Source organism: Schistocerca cancellata, chromosome 5 (genome assembly GCF_023864275.1).
Source record: "Schistocerca cancellata isolate TAMUIC-IGC-003103 chromosome 5, iqSchCanc2.1, whole genome shotgun sequence".
Classification (NCBI taxonomy): Eukaryota; Metazoa; Arthropoda; class Insecta; order Orthoptera; family Acrididae; genus Schistocerca; species Schistocerca cancellata.
In genome coordinates, this window is record NC_064630.1 from 241,840,131 (window position 1) to 241,862,794 (window position 22,664).

Genomic DNA, 22,664 nt, shown 5'->3' on the forward strand with positions numbered 1-22,664 from the left:
CCTGTTTCCAAAGTCTTCCCACGATTTCTTCTTGGATGCTGCAATTATCCGTTTGGCTTTGTTTCTTTCTTCAACATAACTTTGTCTACCTGGGTTCTGGTATGTAGCCATTTTTGATACGCCTTCTTTTTCCTTTTACAGGCTGCCTTGACTGTATCATTCCACCAAGCTGTTTGCTTCATCCTACTTTTACACACTACTGTTTCAAATATATATCTGTAAAGATTTTATGGCGTATTCCCTAGCTCTGGATGAAAGTGTTGATATCACTGGAACAGCGCAGCTTGCCATATTTATTATTGAGATCTTCAGGTGAGGGAGGAGCTCCTCGATGTAGTAGCCATGAAGAACACTACAACCGGAGGTGATATTTTAAGTAGTGTTGAAGAAAGTGTTGAAAATATAGGATTGTCGTGGAATTCTTTAGTTTCAGACTCTACAGACAGTGCACCAGCGATGACAGGGAAAAAATTAGGTTTCGTTGCGCTGTTGAAGGAGAAAATGCAAAAACTGACCATGCAAAATGAAATAAGGGGCGTTCACTGTGTGATCCACCAGGAAAACTTATGTGCAAAGAGTATCACTCTAAAAAATGTGATGAGTGTTGTTCGTACAACCAGTATATAAGGAAGCATGGGCTACAACACAGACAATTTAAAAGCTTTCTTGAGGATGTAGAAAGCCAGTATGGTAGCCTGCCTTATTACAGCGAGGTCCACTGGCTTAGTCGTGGCGAATTATTAAATCGAATTTTTGCCTATTAGATGAGATAAATATGTTCATGGAAATAAATAACATGTGTGTTCCTGAATTGAAAGAGCCTTCATGGAAATGTGATCTCGCGTTCTTAGCAGATTTAACTAGCCATCTGAATGCTTTGAACATTCCACTACAAGGTAAAGAACTGCTAATTACTCATTTCATAGATCGAATACGAGCTTTTAAAATGAAATTGACACTTTGGGTGAGTCAGCTGGAAACAGGAAATCTAGCTCATTTTCCTAAATTATCGTCCATGCAAGATGTTCACAAAGACTGTGAACGTTATTCACATAGTTTAGTTGCCCTTAAGGAAGAATTTGATCAACGCTTTCAAGATCTGACAGCACTAGACAGTGATTCTGATCTGTTCTCCTCTCCATATTCAGCGAATATTGAAGAGATTCGTCCTGAGCTGCAACTAGAAATTATTGACCTGCAGTGTGACAGAGAATACAGAGACAACTTTCAGAACAAGAAAAACATTTTGGAATTCTACAGACACTTCCCTCAGGATAGATTTCCTCGCTTGCACAAACTGGCAGCTACAATAATATCAAAGTTCGGTTCCACGTATGTTTGTGAACAACTGTTCTCTGCAATGAAATGTAACAAGATGCGCCTGAGAAACGCAGTGTCTGATCGAAATTTAAACTGCACGCTGTGCTTACAATGCACAAGAACAATTACTCTGAACATAGACGCAATTGTAAAGGGCAAAAAGTACAAGATAACCGAGAATCCCACACTTCAGTGACACCGTTTATTGTATAACAGTTCACAAATTAATACGAATGTAGAGGCATACAACACTAAGCTAATAAAATTATGTGGCACTTGTACATTCTCCTTTATTTGTTTCATTTGTCGCAGTAATAATTCGTGAGTGATATCCCTGCAGGTGGCCGCGGATTTACATAGACTGGCGGCAGCTGTTGTGTGCCTCATGTGACTCTCCCCACTCTCCGCTCTGGTTCGGTAGTGGGGGTAGCGTGCTCGCGCTGCTCCGTCCTCGCGCCTTGCTGCTCACAGCTTGCTCTGCGAGCACGTATGTTGTGTAGCCCTGGTGTAAAGGGATGTAGCATCTATGGTGACAAGAAAAGTTTAAGGTGGGAGAGGAGTGGGAATGGATTTGAGGCATTCTAGGAAGTGGTTTGTGTCTTTGATGTAGGATGGGAGTCTGCAGGTGATAGGTTGGAGGTGTTGGTCTACTAGAGCTGAGATACGTTCTGTTGGGGCCTTGAAGCCTGCCACAATTGGACGGCCAGGATGGTTGTGGAGTTTGGGTAATACGTAGAAGGTAGGGATACGTGGCTCAGGTGGAGTGAGTAACTCTATGGAAGCCGTTGTGAGGCCTTGTGAGGGACCTTATCACACTTACCAACTTCATCCTCACCCATAATTACTTCACTTTTGAAGGCCAGACCTACAAACAAATCAGGGAAATGGCCATGGGGACCAGGATGGCTCCATCCTATGCCAACCTCTTCATGGGCCGCATGAAGGAGGCTTTCCTGAAGACCCAACAGCTGCTTCCCCTGGCCTGGTATAGGTTTATAGATGACATCTTTGTGGTCTGGACACATGGTGAAGAAACACTCCTAAATATCCTCCATAACCTCAACTCCTTTTCGAGTCTGAATTTCACCTGGTCCTTCTCCAAAACCCAAGCCACCTTCCTGGATGTTGACCTTCATCTTGTTGAAGCTCACATCCACACCTCTGTCCACAGCAAACCCACAAACAAACAACAGTACCTCCACTTTGATAGCTTCCATCCATTCCACATCAAACACTCCCTTCCCTACAGCCTAGGTATTCATGGCAAATGTATCTGCTCCAGTGACGAATCCCTCAACAATTACACCAATAACCTGACCAGTGCTTTCCTCTCCCGCAACTATCCTGCATACCTTGTCCGCAAACAGATCTCCCGAGCAATATATTCTTCCCCATCCTACAACAATGTTCCTACCTCCAGACCACACAGAAGCATCCCCCTTGTCAACCAATATTATCCTGGCCTCGAATACATCAACAAATTACTCCGCCAGGGATATGGCTTTTTCAAGTCAAGCCCTGAAATGAGATCATCCCTTGACAATAATCTCCCCACACCACCCAGAGTTGCCTTACGTCGCCCCCCTAACCTCTGTAACATCCTTGTCAAACCCTACAATATTCCCAGACCACATTCTCTACCCAGCAGTTCCTACCCCTGTAACCGACCTCGCTGCAAAACCTGCCCCATGCATCCCCCCCACAACCACTACTCCAGCCCTGCTACTGGTAAAACACACACAATTCAAGGCAGGGCCACATGTGAAACAACACATGTCATTTATCAGTTGACATGCCTGCACTGCACGCCTTTTACATCGGTATGACGACAACTAAACAGGATAAGCGCATGAACGGGCACAGACGAACTGTCCGCCTAGGAGATGTCCAATACCCAGTAGCAGAGCATGCCGTCCAGCATAATTCTAGGGACCTAGGAACCTGCTACAATGTACATGCCACTTGGCTTCTCCCACCCAACACCATTCCCTCGGAACTGCGGAAATGGGAACTTGCACTCCAACACATCCGTTCATCCCGCCATCCCCCGGGACTGAACCTATGTTAACCGATCTCACTCCCATTTACTCTTCAGTCTTTTTCTTTTTCCCCCCACCTCTTTAGCCATTCACGCATCTTTTCATCCTACATAGTTGTGTTTATCTTTATACTATATTCCTCTTTACTTCTGTATGCATCCTCTTTGGTTTGAAGCTGGCACAGTACAAGCAGAGGTAGGTGTAGACAGGACACAACAAACTTTCAATAGGAAATTGAAAAAGAATGTAGGAAAGCCATCGAAAAAGAAGAAAGTTTTGTTGTTAGGTAGTTCTCATGCCAGAGGTGTAGGCCAACTTCTGCAGGAGGAATTAGGACCAGAATACCAGGTCACAAATTTTTTCAAACCAAGTGCTAGTCTGGATCAGGTGACAGAGGATTTAGGTTCACTCTGTAAAGGATTTACCAGGGAAGACACTGTGGTTATTGTGGGAGGGCCAGGGAACAGCATCGACAGAGATCCTGGGTACAGTATAGAGTGTGACCTGGTAAAGATTGCGTCGGCATCGAGACACACCAATGTTGAATTTGTATCTGTCCTGAGACGCCATGACCGGCCTCATTTGAACTCTTCTGTTGGGAGAATTAATTTGGAGTTGGAACGGCTGCTTGGGTCGGGTGCGGGGGCTCATATTGGTGTGGTTCCTGTCGATTCTCTCAGTAGGTGGGACTATACCAGGCATGGCCTACATCTCAACAGGAAAGGGAAGGGGAATCTGGCTGGGGTGATAGCAGGAAATTTAAGGGGGGGGGGGGGGGGGAGGCACTGCCATGAATGGTAAAATACCAGTGGTTACAGGTGTTGGAGCAGCACCTTTTTTAGGATAGGTAAGACAGAAAGATGTCAAGTTCTACGAGAGGTCAGGATTGAAACAAATCTTCAGTTTAGGAAAGAAAAACAGCACAATTCTAGCACATTGGATCACCAATCACAGCTGTCAATTATAAATTTTCACCAATCACCAGAAATTTTATCTCCACCAAGTTGTATCTCAGTCCTAGGTAATTGCATTGATGAATTAAAGTCACCCAACCCAGTTGACATAATCTGCCTCTCTGAACACCATGTGACCACTGGTATAGCAACTAGGCCTAAGCACAATGAGAAACTCAGACAGGAGAGTACTGCAAATGTTAGAATAAGGAAAGGTTCTCATAAAAGTATAATTAAAAATAATGTAAGTATATTTCATCAAAATATCGGGAGTTTAAAGAATAAAATAGATGAGCTTCTGGTTTGTTTAGAAGATTTAGAAGCTGAGGATGAAATAGATATACTGTGCCTGTCTGAGCATCACATTGTTACTGATATGGATAAGGTAAATGTAAGTGGATATAAGCTCTCTGCACATGTAATGAGAGAAAATATGGAGAAAGGAGGAGTTGCCATATATGTCAAAAGTTATCATTGTGCAAAAAGTATAGAAACAAAAAAGTTTTGTGTAGAGAAACATATAGAAGCATGTGCCTGTGAGCTTAAATTAAATAAAGGGACATTTATAATTGTAACTGTATATAGGTCCCCATCAGGAAATTTTCATCTATTTCTGAAAAATTTGGACTCCTTGTTGTGCTATCTGTCAGACAGGGGGAAGCAAATTATTATTTGTGGGGACTTCAATGTAGATTCTATGAAAGAGGGTAATAGGAAAAATGACCTTGAAGTATTACTCGGTTCTTTCAATTTGACACCCGTTATTGATTTTCCTACTCGAGTGGTAAAGGATAGCAGCTCACTGATAGATAACTTCTTTATAGACCAAGATAAGTTTAACCAGATAAATGCTCAGCCTGTTGAGAATGGTCTTTCTGATCATGGTGCACAGCTAGTTACAATATATGACATAGCTCCATTCAGCAATACTAAACAGTCCTCCAAAGTAGTACGTTCAGTCAACGATTTAACAATTGCAAATTTCAGGGAAAGCCTACAGCAGTTAGACTGGGATGAGGTGTACCGTGAACCTGATGCCAATTTAAAATATAATTTATTTCACGACATTTTTGTAAATGCATTTGAAAACTGCTTCCCCAAGAAAATAGTTAAATATACTCGTAAGAAACCTCGTAACAAACCATGGCTTACTAAGGGTATAAAAATATCTTGTAACCGGAAAAGGGAAATGTATCTGACAGCAAGAAAGAGTAGTGACCCAGAAACTATCAAACATTATAAAAACTACTGTGTTATATTAAGAAAAGTTATTAAAAAATCCAGAAGTATGTGTATCATGTCTGAAATCAGCAACTCTGATAATAAAATTAAAACAATTTGGAATATTATTAAAAGAGAAACAGGTCAACCAAGAGCACAGGAAGACAGTATTACCATTAAATTGAATGAAAACTTTACGAACAAAAAGTCAGAAGTTGAAAATATTTTTAATAATCATTTTCTAAATGTTGTGGATATAATAGGATCCAGGTGTTCATTAGAAGATGCTAGGCTGTTAATGGAAGAGGCCATACCTATGCAATTTGATACAATTGAAATCTCACCCACTTCTCCCTCTGAAATTAGGAAAATAATAAATTTGCTTAAAAGCAAAAACTCACATGGAATTGATGGCATTTCCAGCAAAATACTAAAAGCTTGTTCTCAACAGATAAGCAAGATTCTCAGCCACCTGTGTAATAGCTCTCTGGAACAGGGCATTTTCCCTGATAGACTGAAATATGCTATTGTTATACCTTTGCATAAAAAGGGGGATAGATCTGATGTCAACAATTACCGTCCAATCTCCCTTCTAACAGCTTTATCCAAAATTTTTGAGAAAGTAATGTATTCAAGAGTAGCTTCACATATCTGTAACAATGAAGTACTAACAAAATGTCAGTTTGGTTTCCAGAAAGGTTTTTCAACAGAAAATGCCATATATGCTTTCACCAATCAAATTTTGAATGATCTGAATAACCGAACACCACCCATTGGGATTTTTTGTGATCTCTCAAAGGCTTTTGATTGTGTAAATCACGAAATTCTGCAGACAAGCTCAAGTATTGTGGCATGAGTGGGACAGTGCACAAATGGTTTAATTCGTACCTAACTGGAAGAGTGCAGAAAGTTGAAATAAGTAGTTCTCATAATATGCAAAGATCAGCACATTCCTCAAACTGGGGAACTATCAAGAATGGGGTTCCACAAGGGTCAGTCTTGGGTCCTTTGTTGTTCTTAATATATATTAATGACTTGCCATTCTATATTCATGAAGAGGCAAAGTTAGTTCTCTTCGCTGATGATACAAGTATAGTAATCACACCTGACAAACAAGAATTAACTGATGAAATTGTCAATACTGTCTTTCAGAAAATTACTAAGTGGTTCCTTGTAAACGGACTCTCACTGAATTTTGATAAGACACAGTACATACAGTTCCGTACAGTGAATGGTATGATGCCATTAATAAATATAGACCTTAATCAGAAGCATATAGCTAAGGTAGAATATTCCAAATTTTTAGGTGTGTCCATTGATGAGAGATTAAATTGGAAGAAACACATTGATGATCTGCTGAAACGTTTGAGTTCAGCTACTTATGCAATAAGGGTCATTGCAAATTTTGGTGATAAACATCTTAGTAAATTAGCTTACTACGCCTATTTTCACTCGTTGCTTTCATATGGCATCATATTTTGGGGTAATTCATCACTGAGGAATAAAGTATTTATTGCACAAAAGCATGTAATCAGAATAATAGCTGGAGTCCACCCAAGATCATCCTGCAGACATTTATTTAAGGATCTAGGGATATTCACAGTAGCTTCTCAGTATATATACTCTCTTATTAAATTTGTTATTAACAACCAAACCCAATTCAAAAGTAATAGCAGTGTGCATAACTACAATACTAGGAGAAAGGATGATCTTCACTATTCAAGATTAAATCTAACTTTGGCACAGAAAGGGGTGAATTATACTGGCACTAAAGTCTTTGGTCACTTACCAAATAGTATCAAAAGTCTGACAGATAACCAACAAGTATTTAAGAAGAAATTAAAAGAATTTCTGAATGGCAACTCCTTCTACTCCATAGAGGAATTTTTAGATATAAATTAAAAATATATATATAAAAAAAATAAAATAAAAATAAAAAACACAAAAAAATGGAAGAGTTGTTATATTAACTTAAGTATGTTGTTAAATTAACTTAATTATGTCATGTATTGGAAAATTTGACTCGTTCCACATCATTACGAAATATCGTATTCATGATCCATGGAACTAGTATTAATCTAATCTAATCTCTAATCAGTAGAATATCTTTGGCTTCCCTCTGACAACCATGCCTCCATCCTTGCTACCCTCCCTGTTTACCTTTCCCTGTTGCTTCATAACCTGGGTTGTGAGTAACTGAATCTATTTTCCCTTCTTCCCTTTTTTCCCTTCTCTCCTCCCTGATGAAGGACAAAGTTCCGAAAGCTAGGAATGTAAATTTTCTGTACTGTTTTGTGTTATCTATCAGCTGTACTGAGCTGAGGTAGTTACTGGCCAGCCCCTCTATCTCTTTGTTAGTATTTGTTTCACATCTTTATATGAGATTTTCCATTAATCATCTATACTATATATCCTAACATATTACAGGCTTTACTGATTGTATCCCCCTTTATTTTACGGCATACAATTAATCATTGAAAAATATGTGTATGCCTACAGTAGTGACATCTGGTGAACTTGCCACATTTTGTGGCTACCATATGACAGGGTTTTTTATGACTCTTGTATATACTATTGTTTATAAATATTTGATGATGCTGGCACTGATTTTGTGTTAGCATTTGACAATGCCACTATGGCTCCAGAACATTAAGACATGTTTTTATAAAACAGGTATGTCTCTTCATATTTAAAGTGCACAAATGCACATGTATGTCAGTAATACTTTTCATTATGGTCTATTTAATAGTTTTAAGCTGTAGACAGTCTGCTAGTGTACCGGGCGATCAAAAAGTCAGTATAAATTTGAAAACTGAATAAATCACGGAATAATGTAGATAGAGAGGTACAAATTGACACGTTTGGTATGACGTATGACATTGGTTTTAAAAAAAAAAAAAAAAGCCACACACAAAAGTTCAAAAAATGTCCCACTGATGGCGCTTCATCTGATCAGAATAGCAATAATTATCATAACAAAGTAAGACAAAGCAAAGATGATGTTCTTTACAGGAAATGTTCAATATGTCCACCATCATTCCTCACCAATAGCTGTAGTCGAGGAATAATGTTGTGAACAGTACTGTAAAGCATGTCCGGAGTTATGGTGAGACACCAGTCGGATGTTGCCTTTCAGCACCCCTAGAGATGTCGGTTGATCACGATACACTTGCGACTTCAGGTAACCCCAAAGCCAATAATCGCACGGACTGGGGACGTGGGAGGCCAAGCATGACAAAAGTGGCAGCTGAGCACGCGATCATCATCAAACGATGCGCGCAAGAGATCTTTCACATGTCTAGCAATATGGGGTGGAGTACCATCCTGCATAAACATCGTACGTTCCAGCAGGTGTTTATCAGCCAGGCTGGGGATGATGCGATTCTGTAACATATCTGCGTACTTTTCACCCGTCACGGTAGCAGTTACAAAACCATAATCACGCATTTCCTCGAAGAAAAAAGGCCCAATAACGGTAGATGTGGTAAATCCAAGCCATACCATGACTTCCTAGTCATGCAATGGAGTTTCCACGACAGTTCTAGGATTTTCGGTAGCCCAGATTCTGCAGTTGTGTGCGTTGACAGACCCTTGGAGCGTGAAATGAGCTTCGTCGGTCCACAAGATGTTACTCAACCAATTGTCATCTTCCGCCATCTTTTGAAACACCCACACCGCAAATGCCCTCCGCTTCACTAAATCGCCAGGTAACAGTTCGTGAGGCCAATGGATTTTGTATGGATAGCATTGGAGGGTACGAAGTGCCAACCAAACAGTAGTGTATGGAATGCCAGTGCGACGTGCGACTGCACGAGCGCCGACTTCCCCGTGCATAGACGAACCCGCTACGGTCTCCATTTCTTCCTGAACTGTCTCAGCAGCATTATGCCTGGTGCTCGGTCGGCCACTACGGGGTCTTATCGTCTAAACAACCCATGGCTTCGAACTTCGAAATCATTCTCGCCACAGCTGCATTTGTCAACAGACCTTTATCCGTTCGAATCTCCTTCCTATGGCGATAGGATTGTAATGCTGAACTAGTACATTCCCCATTCTGGTAATACAGCTTCACTAAAAGCACCTCTTCAGGTAATGTCAACATGCTGCGACTGCTGGAGCATCCGATTCTCTCTCTCATTACAGCTCCTTTTATACACAATTGTCATGCGCAGTCACTGACGTTTTGCTGTCCAGCGCCATCTGTCAGAAAACCACATGTAATTCCAAGCATGTGTGTCAATTTTTACTTCTCTATTTACATTATTCCATGGTTTATTAAGTTTTCAAATTTACCATGACTTTTTGATCACCCGGTATTTGTGTTTTTCCCATATTTTGCTGCAGATCTGAATCTGTCATTATAGATCAAAACCTGTAGTCTGATAAAAAAAAATTGTGACCATAGACGTGAAGTAAAGGAAATTTATTCTATTAAGCCACTGTATGATTCATGACCATGTCGCAGCTTGTGAAAGTCTCTTATGATGTGTCCAGCAGCGGAAGGAAAGTATTATGCCTTGGACTATAGCTTTATGCCCATAAATCAAATATCAACAGTAACGCAAATACTGAATGTGAAAGCCTGCATTCTATATTTATATTCCATCACACTGATTTACACCACCCACATGTCACAAGTTGCAGATTTTAAGTTAAGCACTGGAATATGGCTCACAACAATATTGGCACATTTCAGTCAAATGCTTCTGATAAGAGGCTACTTGTAGGGCTGATTACCAGAAACATCCAACCTGATCAAAGCAAAATTCATACCTATCCATTGCATTCCCCATAGCCATTTTAAAGGCAAATTTGTCCAAAAAAATGAGCTTCAAATTATAGCCACAGTGGAAACAGCTATGAGCAAAACAACACACAGCTTCAAAAAAGCAATTTATTTTAAAAGAATTCACATTTAATATCTTTCACCAAAACATCAGAATTGGCATTAGTGAAAACGATGTACACTCATGCTCATAAATTAAGCATAATGCTGATACATGGTGAAACAACGCTCTGATGGGAGGTTTGCGGGTTTAAATCACCTCGGGGTATGACCATGCGGTGCATTTGACCTGCGGTCATCACATGGTGGCACTGGCAGCAGTCCACATACGCAGAGGTGTGTTGATTCATGTCAGAATACGGTGCAGCGAGTAAGTGTGCAGACGTTTTCAGATGTGCTAATGGTAACCATGTGTTGAAAATGGCTCAAAGAACACATATTGATGACGTTATGAGGGGTAGAATACTAGGGCGACTGGAGGCTGGTCAAACACAGCAGGTCTTAGCACGGGCCCTCCATGTGCCATAACGTGAGAGCTCAAGATTATGGCAATGATTCCAGCAGACAGGAAATGTGTCCAGGCGCTACAGTACGGGACATCCACAGTGTACAACACCACAAGAAGACTGATATCTCACCATTATGGAGTACTGCAGGTAGCCTTACTCGAGACCTTACGCAGCCACTGGAACAGTTGTCTCCAGACATACAGTCTGCAGACGACTGAACAGACATGGTTCATTCGTCTGGAGACCTGCAAGGTGCACTGTACTGACCCCTGGTCACAGGAGAGCCCATAAAGCCTGGTGTCAAGAACGCAGTACATGGTCATTGGAACAGTGGTCCCAGGTTACCGGTATGTTCACGGACGAGTCCAGGTATAGTCTGAACAGAGATTCTCGCTGGGGTTTCATCTGGCGTGAACCAGGAACCAGATACCAACCCCTTAATGTCCTTGAAAGGGACCTGTACGAAGGTCGTGGTTTGATCGTGTGGGGTGGGATTATGATTGGTGCACATACACCCCTGCATGTCTTCGACAGAGGAACTGTAACAGGTCAGGTGTATCAGGACGTCATTTTGCACCAGTTTGTCTGCCTTTTCAGGGGTGCAGTGGGTCCCACCTTCCTCCTGATGGATGATAACGCATGGCCCCACTGAGCTGCCATCGTGGAGAAGTACCTTGAAACAGAAGATATCAGGCGAATGGAGTGGCCTGCAAGCACGTCTGGGATGATCTCGGTCAACATATCTCTGCATGTATTCAAACCCTTATGACACTTCAGGAGCTCCGACAGGCACTGGTGCAAGAATGGGGGGCTATATCCCAGCAGCTGCTCGACCACCTGATCCAGAGTATGCCAGCTCGTTGTGCGGCCTGTGTACATGTGCTTGGTGATCATATCCCATATTGATGTTGGGGTAAATGTGCAGGAAACATTGGTGTTTTGTAGCACATGTGTTTCAGGACAGTTTTCTCAACTTATCACCAATACCGTGGACTTGCAGATGTGTGTCGTGTGTGTTCCCTATGTGCCTATGCTATTAGTGCCAGTTCTGTGTAGTGCCACACAGTGTGGCACCACATTCTGCAACTATCCTTAATTTATGAGCATGAGTGTACTTATAACATACCTAGTAGAATATGAAAGATCATATGTAGTCTTGTTCTGTGCTTATCAGAACATCTCACACAAAAATGACTGAAATTGAACAGATACAAATTAATACTGTACTAATGTGGAATGGAGGAGTGCCCAACAATGATTACACTTCCCCAGTATTCTACCAATAAACCAAAGTCTACCACCTGCTTTACCCACGACTGAGACTTTGTAATAGTTCCATTTCGATTTTCTGATTATGGACATCAGTTTAATAAATATTGTCTTGAGCAGCTGGTTGGTTGGTTGTTTTGGGGGAGGCGACCAAACAGTGAAGTCATCAGTCCCATCAGATTAGGGAAGGGTGGAGAAGGAAGTTGGCTGTGCCCTTTCAAAGGAACCATCCCAGAATTTGTCTGAAGCAATTTACGGAAATCATGGAAAACCTAAATCAGGATGGCTGGACGTGGGATTGAACTGTCATCCTCCTGAATGCTAGTCCAGTGTGCTAATCACTGTACCACCTCGTTCGGGGTCTTGAGCAGCTGTGGCATATTGGAAACATGTGGCATATTGAAAAGGTAAGGTCCATTTGCTTATAATTAAATGTTGGCACCTCAGGAAGTTGGATGAATGCAGTATCATGTTTTGGTAACTCACAAAGCCACAGATGTCACTGTTTGGATCCACAGTCATCTGACTGTGGATGAACGTAAGCAACAGTGGCTCTCTCATCTTTCGCAGTTTTTTTTGCGAAGTGTGTGCTGTAATTGTTTTTTCCTCCTCATAAAGAACAGGAGTTATGGCTAGTTTATGTGGGTACAGTAATGAATGAAGGAAATATTTGCAGATGGTTTCTACACTTTAAAAGTGGCTGCACAAATGTGCACTATGAAGGGTGGCGTAACAGAGTCAGCATATAGATCAAGAAATCGGCTAAGAAGCTGACCAAAAACTGCGAGAGACGACTGGGGTTCTGGCCAACTAATTTCCCCACTTTGAATGTGCCACTACTTACACAACTGTCACAGAAAACTATTGATACTGCAAGCTGTGGTCATGGTGGCTACCGCAAGACCTTACTGACTGATACAGAAGAGTGAGCAACATAAAGAGGGAGCATTATAAGTGCTTCTCGAGTCACAAGGCAAATGCAAGACAATTTTCATTCTTTTCCCAATTCTTGTGACAATGTGTTGGTGGTAATAAGACTATCACAGCTGCAATTTGTACATTAGCTGAGGTAAATATTGGGCAGGGATGGGGCAAACACTTCGTCTTTTGCGTAATCACAATAAAATATCACAAGAGGTTAAGAATGGTAATCATGGTGGCCTTATGCACCATACATCACCACCACCTGCACAGCCAAGCCATTATCAAGCAGATGTATGTTTAGGTGTTCCTACATAGTCAAGTGGGAGCGCGTAGGTACACCTTGTTATAGGATGAAGTAGTTAGTGTGTCCTTGCAACTCAAGACAGAGGCCACAAAAAAAGCATGTCAAGGTAATAAATTCCTGTGACAGTTTTCTCTATGAAACAGAAGGGGGTATAAATCTTCTCTCTTGACAGTACACAGCACACACAAACCTTTGGAAAATCTCCATCATGTTCAATGCAAAAATGGGGCTTGATCAACCTGTTTTTTCTGTGGGCTTTGCTGGAAAGCTGCTCAACCACAATCAACATTTTGTTCTGACACAGGAGACAAACCAGGACTTTATGCTTCCACAGAGGGAATCCTTGTCCTCAAAGTGTTTGTGTCAAGTGCAAATGGAGACTCTGCTGATGAAAGTACGTGTGGGATGCTCGTTGAATAGAAGTTACTGGCTTCATTTTGTTATGTAGTTTCCAGATTCTGCACTAGAAACCTCTGGTGACAGAAGCTTGCAACAAAAGAATGGTGGCTATAAAATCCAACAAACTTCCAAAGATACTCTATTAACTCGTTAAGATTTGAAGCAAATAAGTTGCACTGTTTCATTTGCATGAATTTTTGAAAGTGTAAAATTATTTCATGTTTGTTGTGACTCGCCGATCATTCAAAGTGCCGCCGTGCAGTTACGCGCGTCTTCTACGTGCGGCGCTGTCTGTCAGCCATGCAACAGCTGCGCCACCTAAGCGGCCAGCCGAGCAGCGGCCGCTAGACTGGGACTCAGTGCTCATTCGAATGCTAACGGGTACACATGTCTTGCTTGTCAACTTACTCTGTGACTTATATGTGTTGTGTCGTTCTGAAATATATGTGTTGAACTTGACGTTATAACAGTGTTCATCCTGTATTACAAGACTGAATAGTTCCAAACCAAAAGTAAACATGTCACAATAGAACATAAACTGATCAACAGAGACTGAAATGTGGCAACCAACAACTGGGAGGGGCAGGTACACAATGCATTGTGTAGCTAAACTGCCACGGTGTACTGAATGGCTAATGGGAACTGCTTGTTAAATTCAGAACATGACTTTGCCATGGGAGTATACCATCAGTGTGCAAGAAGCCGAAGATGCAGCCAAATTGTAGGAATGGCCACTTCTTTAGGACTCAATTTTCTCTGTTCTTTCCACTACCACTGCTGCCAATAAAATATTCACACCATCTTATGCATTATACAGACATATAATATGCCAAATAAATTTAAAAGCCGTGTGGGATTAGCCGAGCGGTCGAAGGCGCTGTCATCATGGACTGTGCGGCTGGTCCCGGCGGAGGTTTGAATCCTCCCTCGGGCATATGTGTGTGTGTGGTGTGTGTGTGTGTGTGTGTGTGTGTGTGTGTTTGTGTGTTTGTACTTAGGATAATTTAGGTTAAGTAGTGTGTAAGGTTAGCAACTAATGACCTTAGCAGTTAAGTCCCATAAGATTTCATACACATTTGAACATTTTTGAAATTTAAAACTGCCCCAATGAACTAACTGAAAGATTAGCAGAATGTGATTAAAAAATAAGTTACAACTAATATGTCATTCTACTTATCTGAAAAAGTATTTTGTTGTTGGTCATCTGCATAGAATAACTGTATTTGTCAAACATAGGCCTAGAATAATTGTATTTTTAAACTAATTATGCAGCCAATTTAGAAGCTGGCACAGCCCCTCCAGTAGCAAAGATTTTATTCCAATTGTTAGCAGAAAGGAAGTAGTAACAACAAATCCCTTAAATTGACAACTCATTTTTTGTTATATTGTGCTTTTTATTATGTTTTAAAACATTAAATATAAAATATACTCTTCATTACATTACAAAACAAAGCAGCAGAAAACAACAGATTCTATAAAATACAAACATATGACAAGTCATCCAGAAAGTTAGCTCTATTTAAGTACTATAATGACACTGCCGGGCTGCCACCATTTTGGTAACAAGCTACAGAAAAACTGTTGGCTAAGCCAAGAATAAAAACCATTTGCAGTTGGTGAACTGTCTGCTAACAGTGACAGGCACTGACAGAATTGAAACTGCCACTACATATAAGAAAGTTCAAAATGACTGAAAGACATGTGGAAAAGATATAGTGATTAAAACGAGCAGACATTTTTCACACCACTTCGACATTTGGTGCAATTTTCATAAAAATTACTAATAAAACACTTTTACATAAAATACTGTTAATGTTAGCTGTAAGAGGATGCACTATGCCCCCCCCCCCCCTCCCCCAAAGAAAAAACCTTCATCTTTGCTTACTTTCCAAATGACCTTTGTAAAAAAAAAAATATATATACAAATATCACAGCCACAAAATTATTATTTGACAGACTATCCTGGTTAACAAAATCTGTGGACTTCTTTCACTGACGAATAGTTAACGTAACAGGATTTCATAAGTGGACATTCCTTTCAGTTCTGAAATACATGTGTGCTGCTTCCATTCATATTTTCCACTTTTGCTTCGAAGATAATGGCAACTCAGAATCAGTTATTTTCATTCATTATTGCAGACAAGTGTGGTATGTTACACATCACATACAATACTTAACTGCAAAAGAAAAGAAATCATAACATTCAATATACAACATGTGAAATCACAGGGTTTGAAAATTGTCATTACTTATTCATATGCTACTTACCCAGTTCTTTCTCCATAATTCTGTAGTATGCAGACCATACTGTTTTCAAACATTTACCACTGTCAAGGTAGATTGCTGCTGCAACAGATTCAAATAAATCACCCAACACTTTTGGTGCCGGAATCACTGTAGTGTGGTCATCACAAGAATCATCCCCAGAGCACATTACCTGCAATTTTAATAAGGACTAGAAAATGAATAAACTGAGATCATAGTTCACAGATATTCTATATGGTATTTTCGGTTTAGACTTACATAAACATGCACACATAAGGACTTAGAGCTTTCTACTCTGTTTATTGTTGGTATACTTGGTTAACAGTACAAAACTGGATGAGCTGTTCCTCCCCTTCCCCCTCCCCTCAGCACAAGTTTAATGCTTGCCCATTTGTGCAAAACCAATCAATCATTAACTTTCACAAAAACATAATTTACCCTTTTCTCTACTGATGTTTCTCTGCTAAAAATGCTTGTATCATCAATTTTGCCTTTTGATTAAAATAAAACAGTTGATCATTCCATAAAGAACAGCACTGGGCCATTGATCAAACCCTGTGGGCCACCCATTGTAATTTTTCCCCACTCAGATAACGTAGTGACCTCTAAGTTACTCGAAAAGCCTAGTTAACTTTCCGCACTCTGTTTCTTAAATGGGAACTAAACCAAGTATGTCCTCAATTATGTTTTCCATAAAAGCCTGATCCTAAATCAGCATTGCCAGACACAGATTTGAACTGTTGTCCTCCCGAATAACAAGTCCAGTGTGCTAACCACTGCACCACCTCGCTCGGTCCCCAGTGGCCATAGTCTCTACCTCCTCAGGCTTCTGGAACACAGTCCCTGAAATTAATCTTTAGAAGATCTACACGATTGTTTTGTGACGATACCAGCAATCCCGTGCATAATTTGTGTTGCTCGTTCAGATACTGCTTTTACGTGGGCTTTAAAGTCAGCCCACTATATCGAGACTGAGATACTGACTCAGTGTTGTCTTGACTGAAGCTTTGTATACTCTGATGGTGGGTTCCAAGTCCTAGACAATCTACACTTCATGAGTATGTACGTTGTTTTATTTACTGCCACTTGCAGCTTGTTGCACAAGCTCCAGTTCCACACCAGGGTAAAGGTCCATTACATTTCTTTTCCATGTGTCTTTTGGAATCCCCTGAAACAATTATTAGCATGTCATCCATGTATGCAACAACTGCATTAACTTCTTCAATTGCGTAAGCGGGCCTATAGATGGCTCCATGTGGCCACCTCTTCGCAATGTTTCTTTGTACTACTGCCTAGGTGGTCCAATGTACACTCCAACTTTTACAGTAATATAGCAGGTTCAAGTAATGATGCCTTGGAACTCTAGCTTCCTGAGGCACATGAAAAGGCAGAGCAACCAAAAATGATTGAAAGCTCCCAGGACCTCTAGTATTACTTAGTCAGCTGTCACATTTGTGAAGGTTCTACCATCCAATTACTTGCATCTTCAATAGATCTTCCATTTCAACAGCCATATTGATTTCAACTTAGTACAGTCAGTCCTCAATGGGTAAGTAGCCACACACAAAGAAGCCTTTCTTGAAGTTTTCCCAGAGTATTCATAAAGCACATCAGTTGGTATGATATTGCCAAAGTAGGGCCTCAGTCCTCATCTTTTTTGGTCTTCCATCTATCAGGCATTCCTCCTTGCACCAAACACTCACTGAAAAGTGCTGTCACATGCCATACTAGCTGATTCTGCACTTCTTGCAGTATCTCTCCATTGATCCTACCTGGGCTGGTAGCTTTGCCTCTCTTGAAAGACAGAACTGCATCTCGAATTTCCTCCGGTGTGTATGGTGGTGGTGGTGGTGGTGGTGGTGGTGGTGGTGGTACTACAACAGCTCCTCCTACTTCAGGTGACATGTTGTATAGTACATTCATCAGCCTCTAAAGTTGCCACTGCTGTTCGTTATCCTTTTCTGCATCGTCCACTGGCATTAGAGGCAGAGTCCTTCCAAACATCTCCCTCCTTATTTAATGCTGACCTCACCAGTGGCAAGCAAATGTTATTTTTTTCTTCTTCTTTTTTTTTCTACTTTCAATTTTCTTGCGGCAAACATTTCGCAAATTGTTATCTGCGTTGTAATGTAACTGACCATGGCTCTCATACATGATACATATCATTACTAACATAACCACACATGATATTTAGTGTATTATTCCTGTAAATGGACAGCTCGTTTTGTTATTTCTTATTATGATAGTTTAGAACTTCAAGTTAAGTGCTTTCCCATTTTGTTAGAACAGTGGGTGACAAAGAAGGAGCCTCCACGAGAGCATTCTACAGCAACTTCATCAGACTATAGCATGCCTACGTCTCCTGGAAACATTACCAATAATGATGACAGCCAATCCTTCCACCACCAGAAACCTTGGAAGAAGGTAGCAAATAGGCACGTCTCACAGCCAATCCTGACAATTGTAAGCCTAAATATCGAGGGAATTACAAACAACAATCAAGACATCTTACCAGAATTCTGCCAGACTCATAAATGGAATGAAAGTAAATCTAATCTAATGTGTTATGCATCCAAGAAACCCACAGAAGCAAAAACACCTGAAATACAAGGAATGCAACTAGCTGTGGAAGCACCATGTCCTAAACATGGCAGTGCCATATTCGTTAGAGCTGAGATGACTGTGACTTCTGTCGGAAAATCTACAGCCAATGATATCCAAATACAAACAGCTGAAATTGGAAACTTTACACTAACATCCACGTATAAATCTCCAGGAAAAAAATTTGCTTTCACCTCGCCAAAAAACTTCACAAACCAAAACACTTAATGCATTGTAGGAGATTTGAAGTGCCACAGCACCACTTGGGAATATAGTGAAACAGACGAGAATGGACACCTGTTGGAGGAATGGACAGAAACAAGAAACCTCAGTATCCTCCATGATCCAAAAATTCCCCCCTCCTTCACAAGTTAAATATGGAAACGTGGATATAACCCCAACAACTGCATTACCAGCTCAAACATAAAAGATTGCTGTACCAAAGAAGTACATCAACCTATACCTCGAACACAGCATAGACCAGTAGGGATACAGGTGTATCAGTAGTCCATACCACTACAGTACCATTTCACAGAATATTTAATTTTAAAAAGGCCAATTGGGAAATTTTTGCAGAGGAACTGGATAAAGCCGTAGTAAACCTCGCCCCAACCCCAGAGAACTATCAGGCTTTTTTGTGAATGCTACAGAGAATCTCCAGATAGCATATACCACAAGGTTGCCGACAGGAGTACATCCCAACCATCTCACATGACTCCAGTCATATCCTAGCCAAGTATGAGAAACTATACCAAAAGGACCCCTTTAATCAAGAAACAATAGCATGTGGTAAGACTTTGATCAAAATGCTAAATGAAGCTAGGCAAAATAGATGGATGGAGACCCCAGAGAGGATGGATGTGACACATAGCAGCAAAATAGCCCGGAATCTTATTAAAAAACTTGACAGATACCCAAAAGGTCCTATGGATGTGACACATAGCAGCAAAATAGCTTGGAATCTTATTAAAAAACTTGACAGAGACCCAAATGGTCCCTAACAGTCTGCTGCGGTAACACCTAATCAAGTAGTTCAATACAAAACAACAGAAAGCAAAAATTAACAGGACTTTAGGATCAGAAACTAACAGGTTTATAACATCCTTTCCAATGAAGGAATTCCACAAGGGTCTCAGGAATATGAAAAGCAGCAAACCAGCTTGAGTGGATGACATGTGCGTGGAGCAGATCAAATACTTTGGACCGGGCACAAAGAACTGGATCCTGCAACTTTTCAATCAATGTCGTGAAACAAGTAAGATCCCCAAAATGTGGAGGAAGGCAAGAATAGCGGCACTCTTGAAACCCGGAAAGTCACCGATTCACCGAAGAACTATCGCCCAATATCTCTCGTGTGTCATCCTTACAAAATGTATGAGAGACTTATTTTAAATCGTGTGATAGACACTATTGAGATGAAACTTATTCCTTAACAAGCTGGTTTTAGACCTGGAAAAATCAGGTACTAGCCAAATTCTGTTCTTAACAGAACACACAGATGAAGGATACGAAAATAAAAAAGATATCAGGGCTAGCCCTGGTCGACCTTAGCTCTGCATATAATACAATTAACCACACAAATATTCCGCACGTCCAGGGCCTTGCTGCGATGGAGCACTTCCTTTCACGCCGATCACCTGCCACCCTACCTAAAACCTCTTTCCTCATTACCTTAGCCAGCTTCATCCTGACTCACAACTTCTTCACTTTTGAAGGCCAGACATACCAACAATTAAAGGGAACAGCCATGGGTACCAGGATGGCGCCCTCGTACGCCAACCTATTTATGGGTCGCTTAGAGGAAGCCTTCTTGGTTACCCAAGCCTGCCAACCCAAAGTTTGGTACAGATTTATTGATGACATCTTCATGATCTGAACTCACAGCGAAGAAGAACTCCAGAATTTCCTCTCCAACCTCAACTCCTTTGGTTCCATCAGATTTACCTGGTCCTACTCCAAATCCCATGCCACTTTCCTTGTCGTTGACCTCCATCTGTCCAATGGCCAGCTTCACACATCCGTTCACATCAAACCCACCAACAAGCAACAGTACCTTCATTATGACAGCTGCCACCCATTCCATATCAAACGGTCCCTCTACAGCTTAGGTCTTCGTGGCAAACAAATCTGCTCCAGTCCTGAGTCCCTGAACCATTACACCAACAACCTGAAAACAGCTTTCCCATCCCGCAACTACCCTCCCGACCTGGTACAGAAGCAAATAACCAGAGCCACTTCCTCATCCCCTCAAACCCAGAACCGCCCACAGAAGAACCCCAAAAGTGCCCCACTTGTGACAGGATACTTTCCGGGACTGGATCAGACTCTGAATGTGGCTCTCCAGCAGGGATATGACTTCCTCAAAAGAGATCCATCCTTCATGAAATCCTCCCCACTCCACCAAGAGTGTCTTTCCGCCGTCCACCTAACCTTCGTAACCTCTTGGTTCATCCCTATGAAATCCCCAAACCACCTTCCCTACCCACTGGTTCCTACCCTTGTAGCTGCCCCCGGTGTAAAACCTGTCCCATGCACCCTCCCACCACCACCTACTCCAGTCCTGTAACCCGGAAGGTGTACACGATCAAAGGCAGAGCCACGTGTGAAAGCACCCACGTGATTTACCAACTGACCTGCCTACATTGTGAAGCTTTCTATGTGGGAATGACCAGCAACAAACTGTCAATTCGCATGAACGGACACAGGCAGACAGTGTTTGTTGTTAATGAGAATCACCCTGTGGCTAAACATGCCTTGGTGCACGGCCAGCATATCTTGGCACAGTGCTACACCGTCCAGGTTATCTGGATACTTCCCACTAACACCAACCTATCAGAACTCCGGAGATGGGAACTTGTCCTTCAATATATCTTCTCTTCCCGTTATCCACCAGGCCTCAACCTCCGCTAATTTCAAGTTGCCGCCGCTCATACCTCACCTGTCATTCAACCTGTCTTTGCCTCTGTACTTCCGCCTCAACTGACATCTCTGCCCAAACTCTTTGCCTTTACATATGTCTGCTTGTGTCTGTATATGTGCGGATGGATATGTGAGTGTGTGTGTGTGTGTGTGTGTGTGTGTGTGTGTGTGTGTGTGTGCGTGCGTGCCTGCACGCACGCGAGTATATACCTGTCCCTTTTTCCCCCTAAGGTAAGTCTTTCCGCTCCCGGGATTGGAATGACTCCTTACCCTCTCCCTTAAAACCCACATCCTTTTGTCTTTCCCTCTCCTTCTCTCTTTCCTGATGAAGCAACTGTGGGTTGCGAAATCTTGAATTTTGTGTGTGTGTGTGTGTGTGTGTGTGTGTGTGTGTGTGTGTGTGTGTGTGTGTGTGTGTTAGTGTCTCTATCAACATACCAACTCTTTCGTTTGGTAGGTTATATCATCTTTGTTTTTAGATATATTTTTCACACGTGGGATGTTTCCCTCTATTATATATAAGTGTTTTGGATGGGTTTAGCTTAAGACAGTGTTTTTATATATATAAACACTTTCTTAAGCTAAACCCATCCAAAACACAAATCAGCACCTTCCAACTTCGATCCTGGCAAGCTAACCATAAACTTAACATCTCTTGGAATAATACCACACTGGAACAGACCGACAAACCAGCTTAACCTGGGGGTGGCACCTGATAAATCTCTGACATACAAGTACCATTGTGAAAAGACGTGACAAAAATTAACTGCCAGAAACAATATTCTGTGGAAACTAGCTAACAGCACATGGGGTGCTAAACTTTCCATATTAAGAACTACCGCACACGACTTATGTTTCTCTACAGCCAAATTTGCCTGCCCAGTGTGGTCCAGGTCAACCCATGCAAAGAAGGTCGACATAAGTCTTAGTGAAACACGTCGATTAACCATGGGATGCATGAAACCTACTTCCCTACCAAAACTATATAGAGGTGCTGGGTTTGTGAATCCCAACTCTCAGAGAACATCACTTGAATTCACAGAGAGGCTCAGACAAACTGTTGACGATCAGCATCCCCTTCTTGGCAGTGAGTGCAAACCCGGGCGATTGAAATCCCATAAAAGGTTTATAGCCACGATAATAGAAGAACCACCA

General features: G+C 41.4%; 1 protein-coding gene across 7 annotated transcripts in view; it reads right to left on the minus strand.

Annotated features, from left to right (window-relative positions):
* Positions 1–15,104: 15,104 nt before the first annotated feature.
* Positions 15,105–22,664, minus strand: part of LOC126188203 (endoribonuclease Dicer-like) — a 425,024-nt gene continuing 417,464 nt past the window's right edge. For all 7 annotated transcript variants that reach the window (XM_049929751.1, XM_049929747.1, XM_049929748.1 and 4 more), the window contains 2 exons: positions 15,993–16,161; positions 15,105–15,901 (listed from right to left, as the gene is read on the minus strand). In XM_049929751.1, the coding sequence (XP_049785708.1) occupies positions 15,885–15,901; positions 15,993–16,161 (186 nt within the window). In that variant the 3' untranslated portion in view covers positions 15,105–15,884. The remainder of the gene's footprint in view (positions 15,902–15,992; positions 16,162–22,664) is intronic.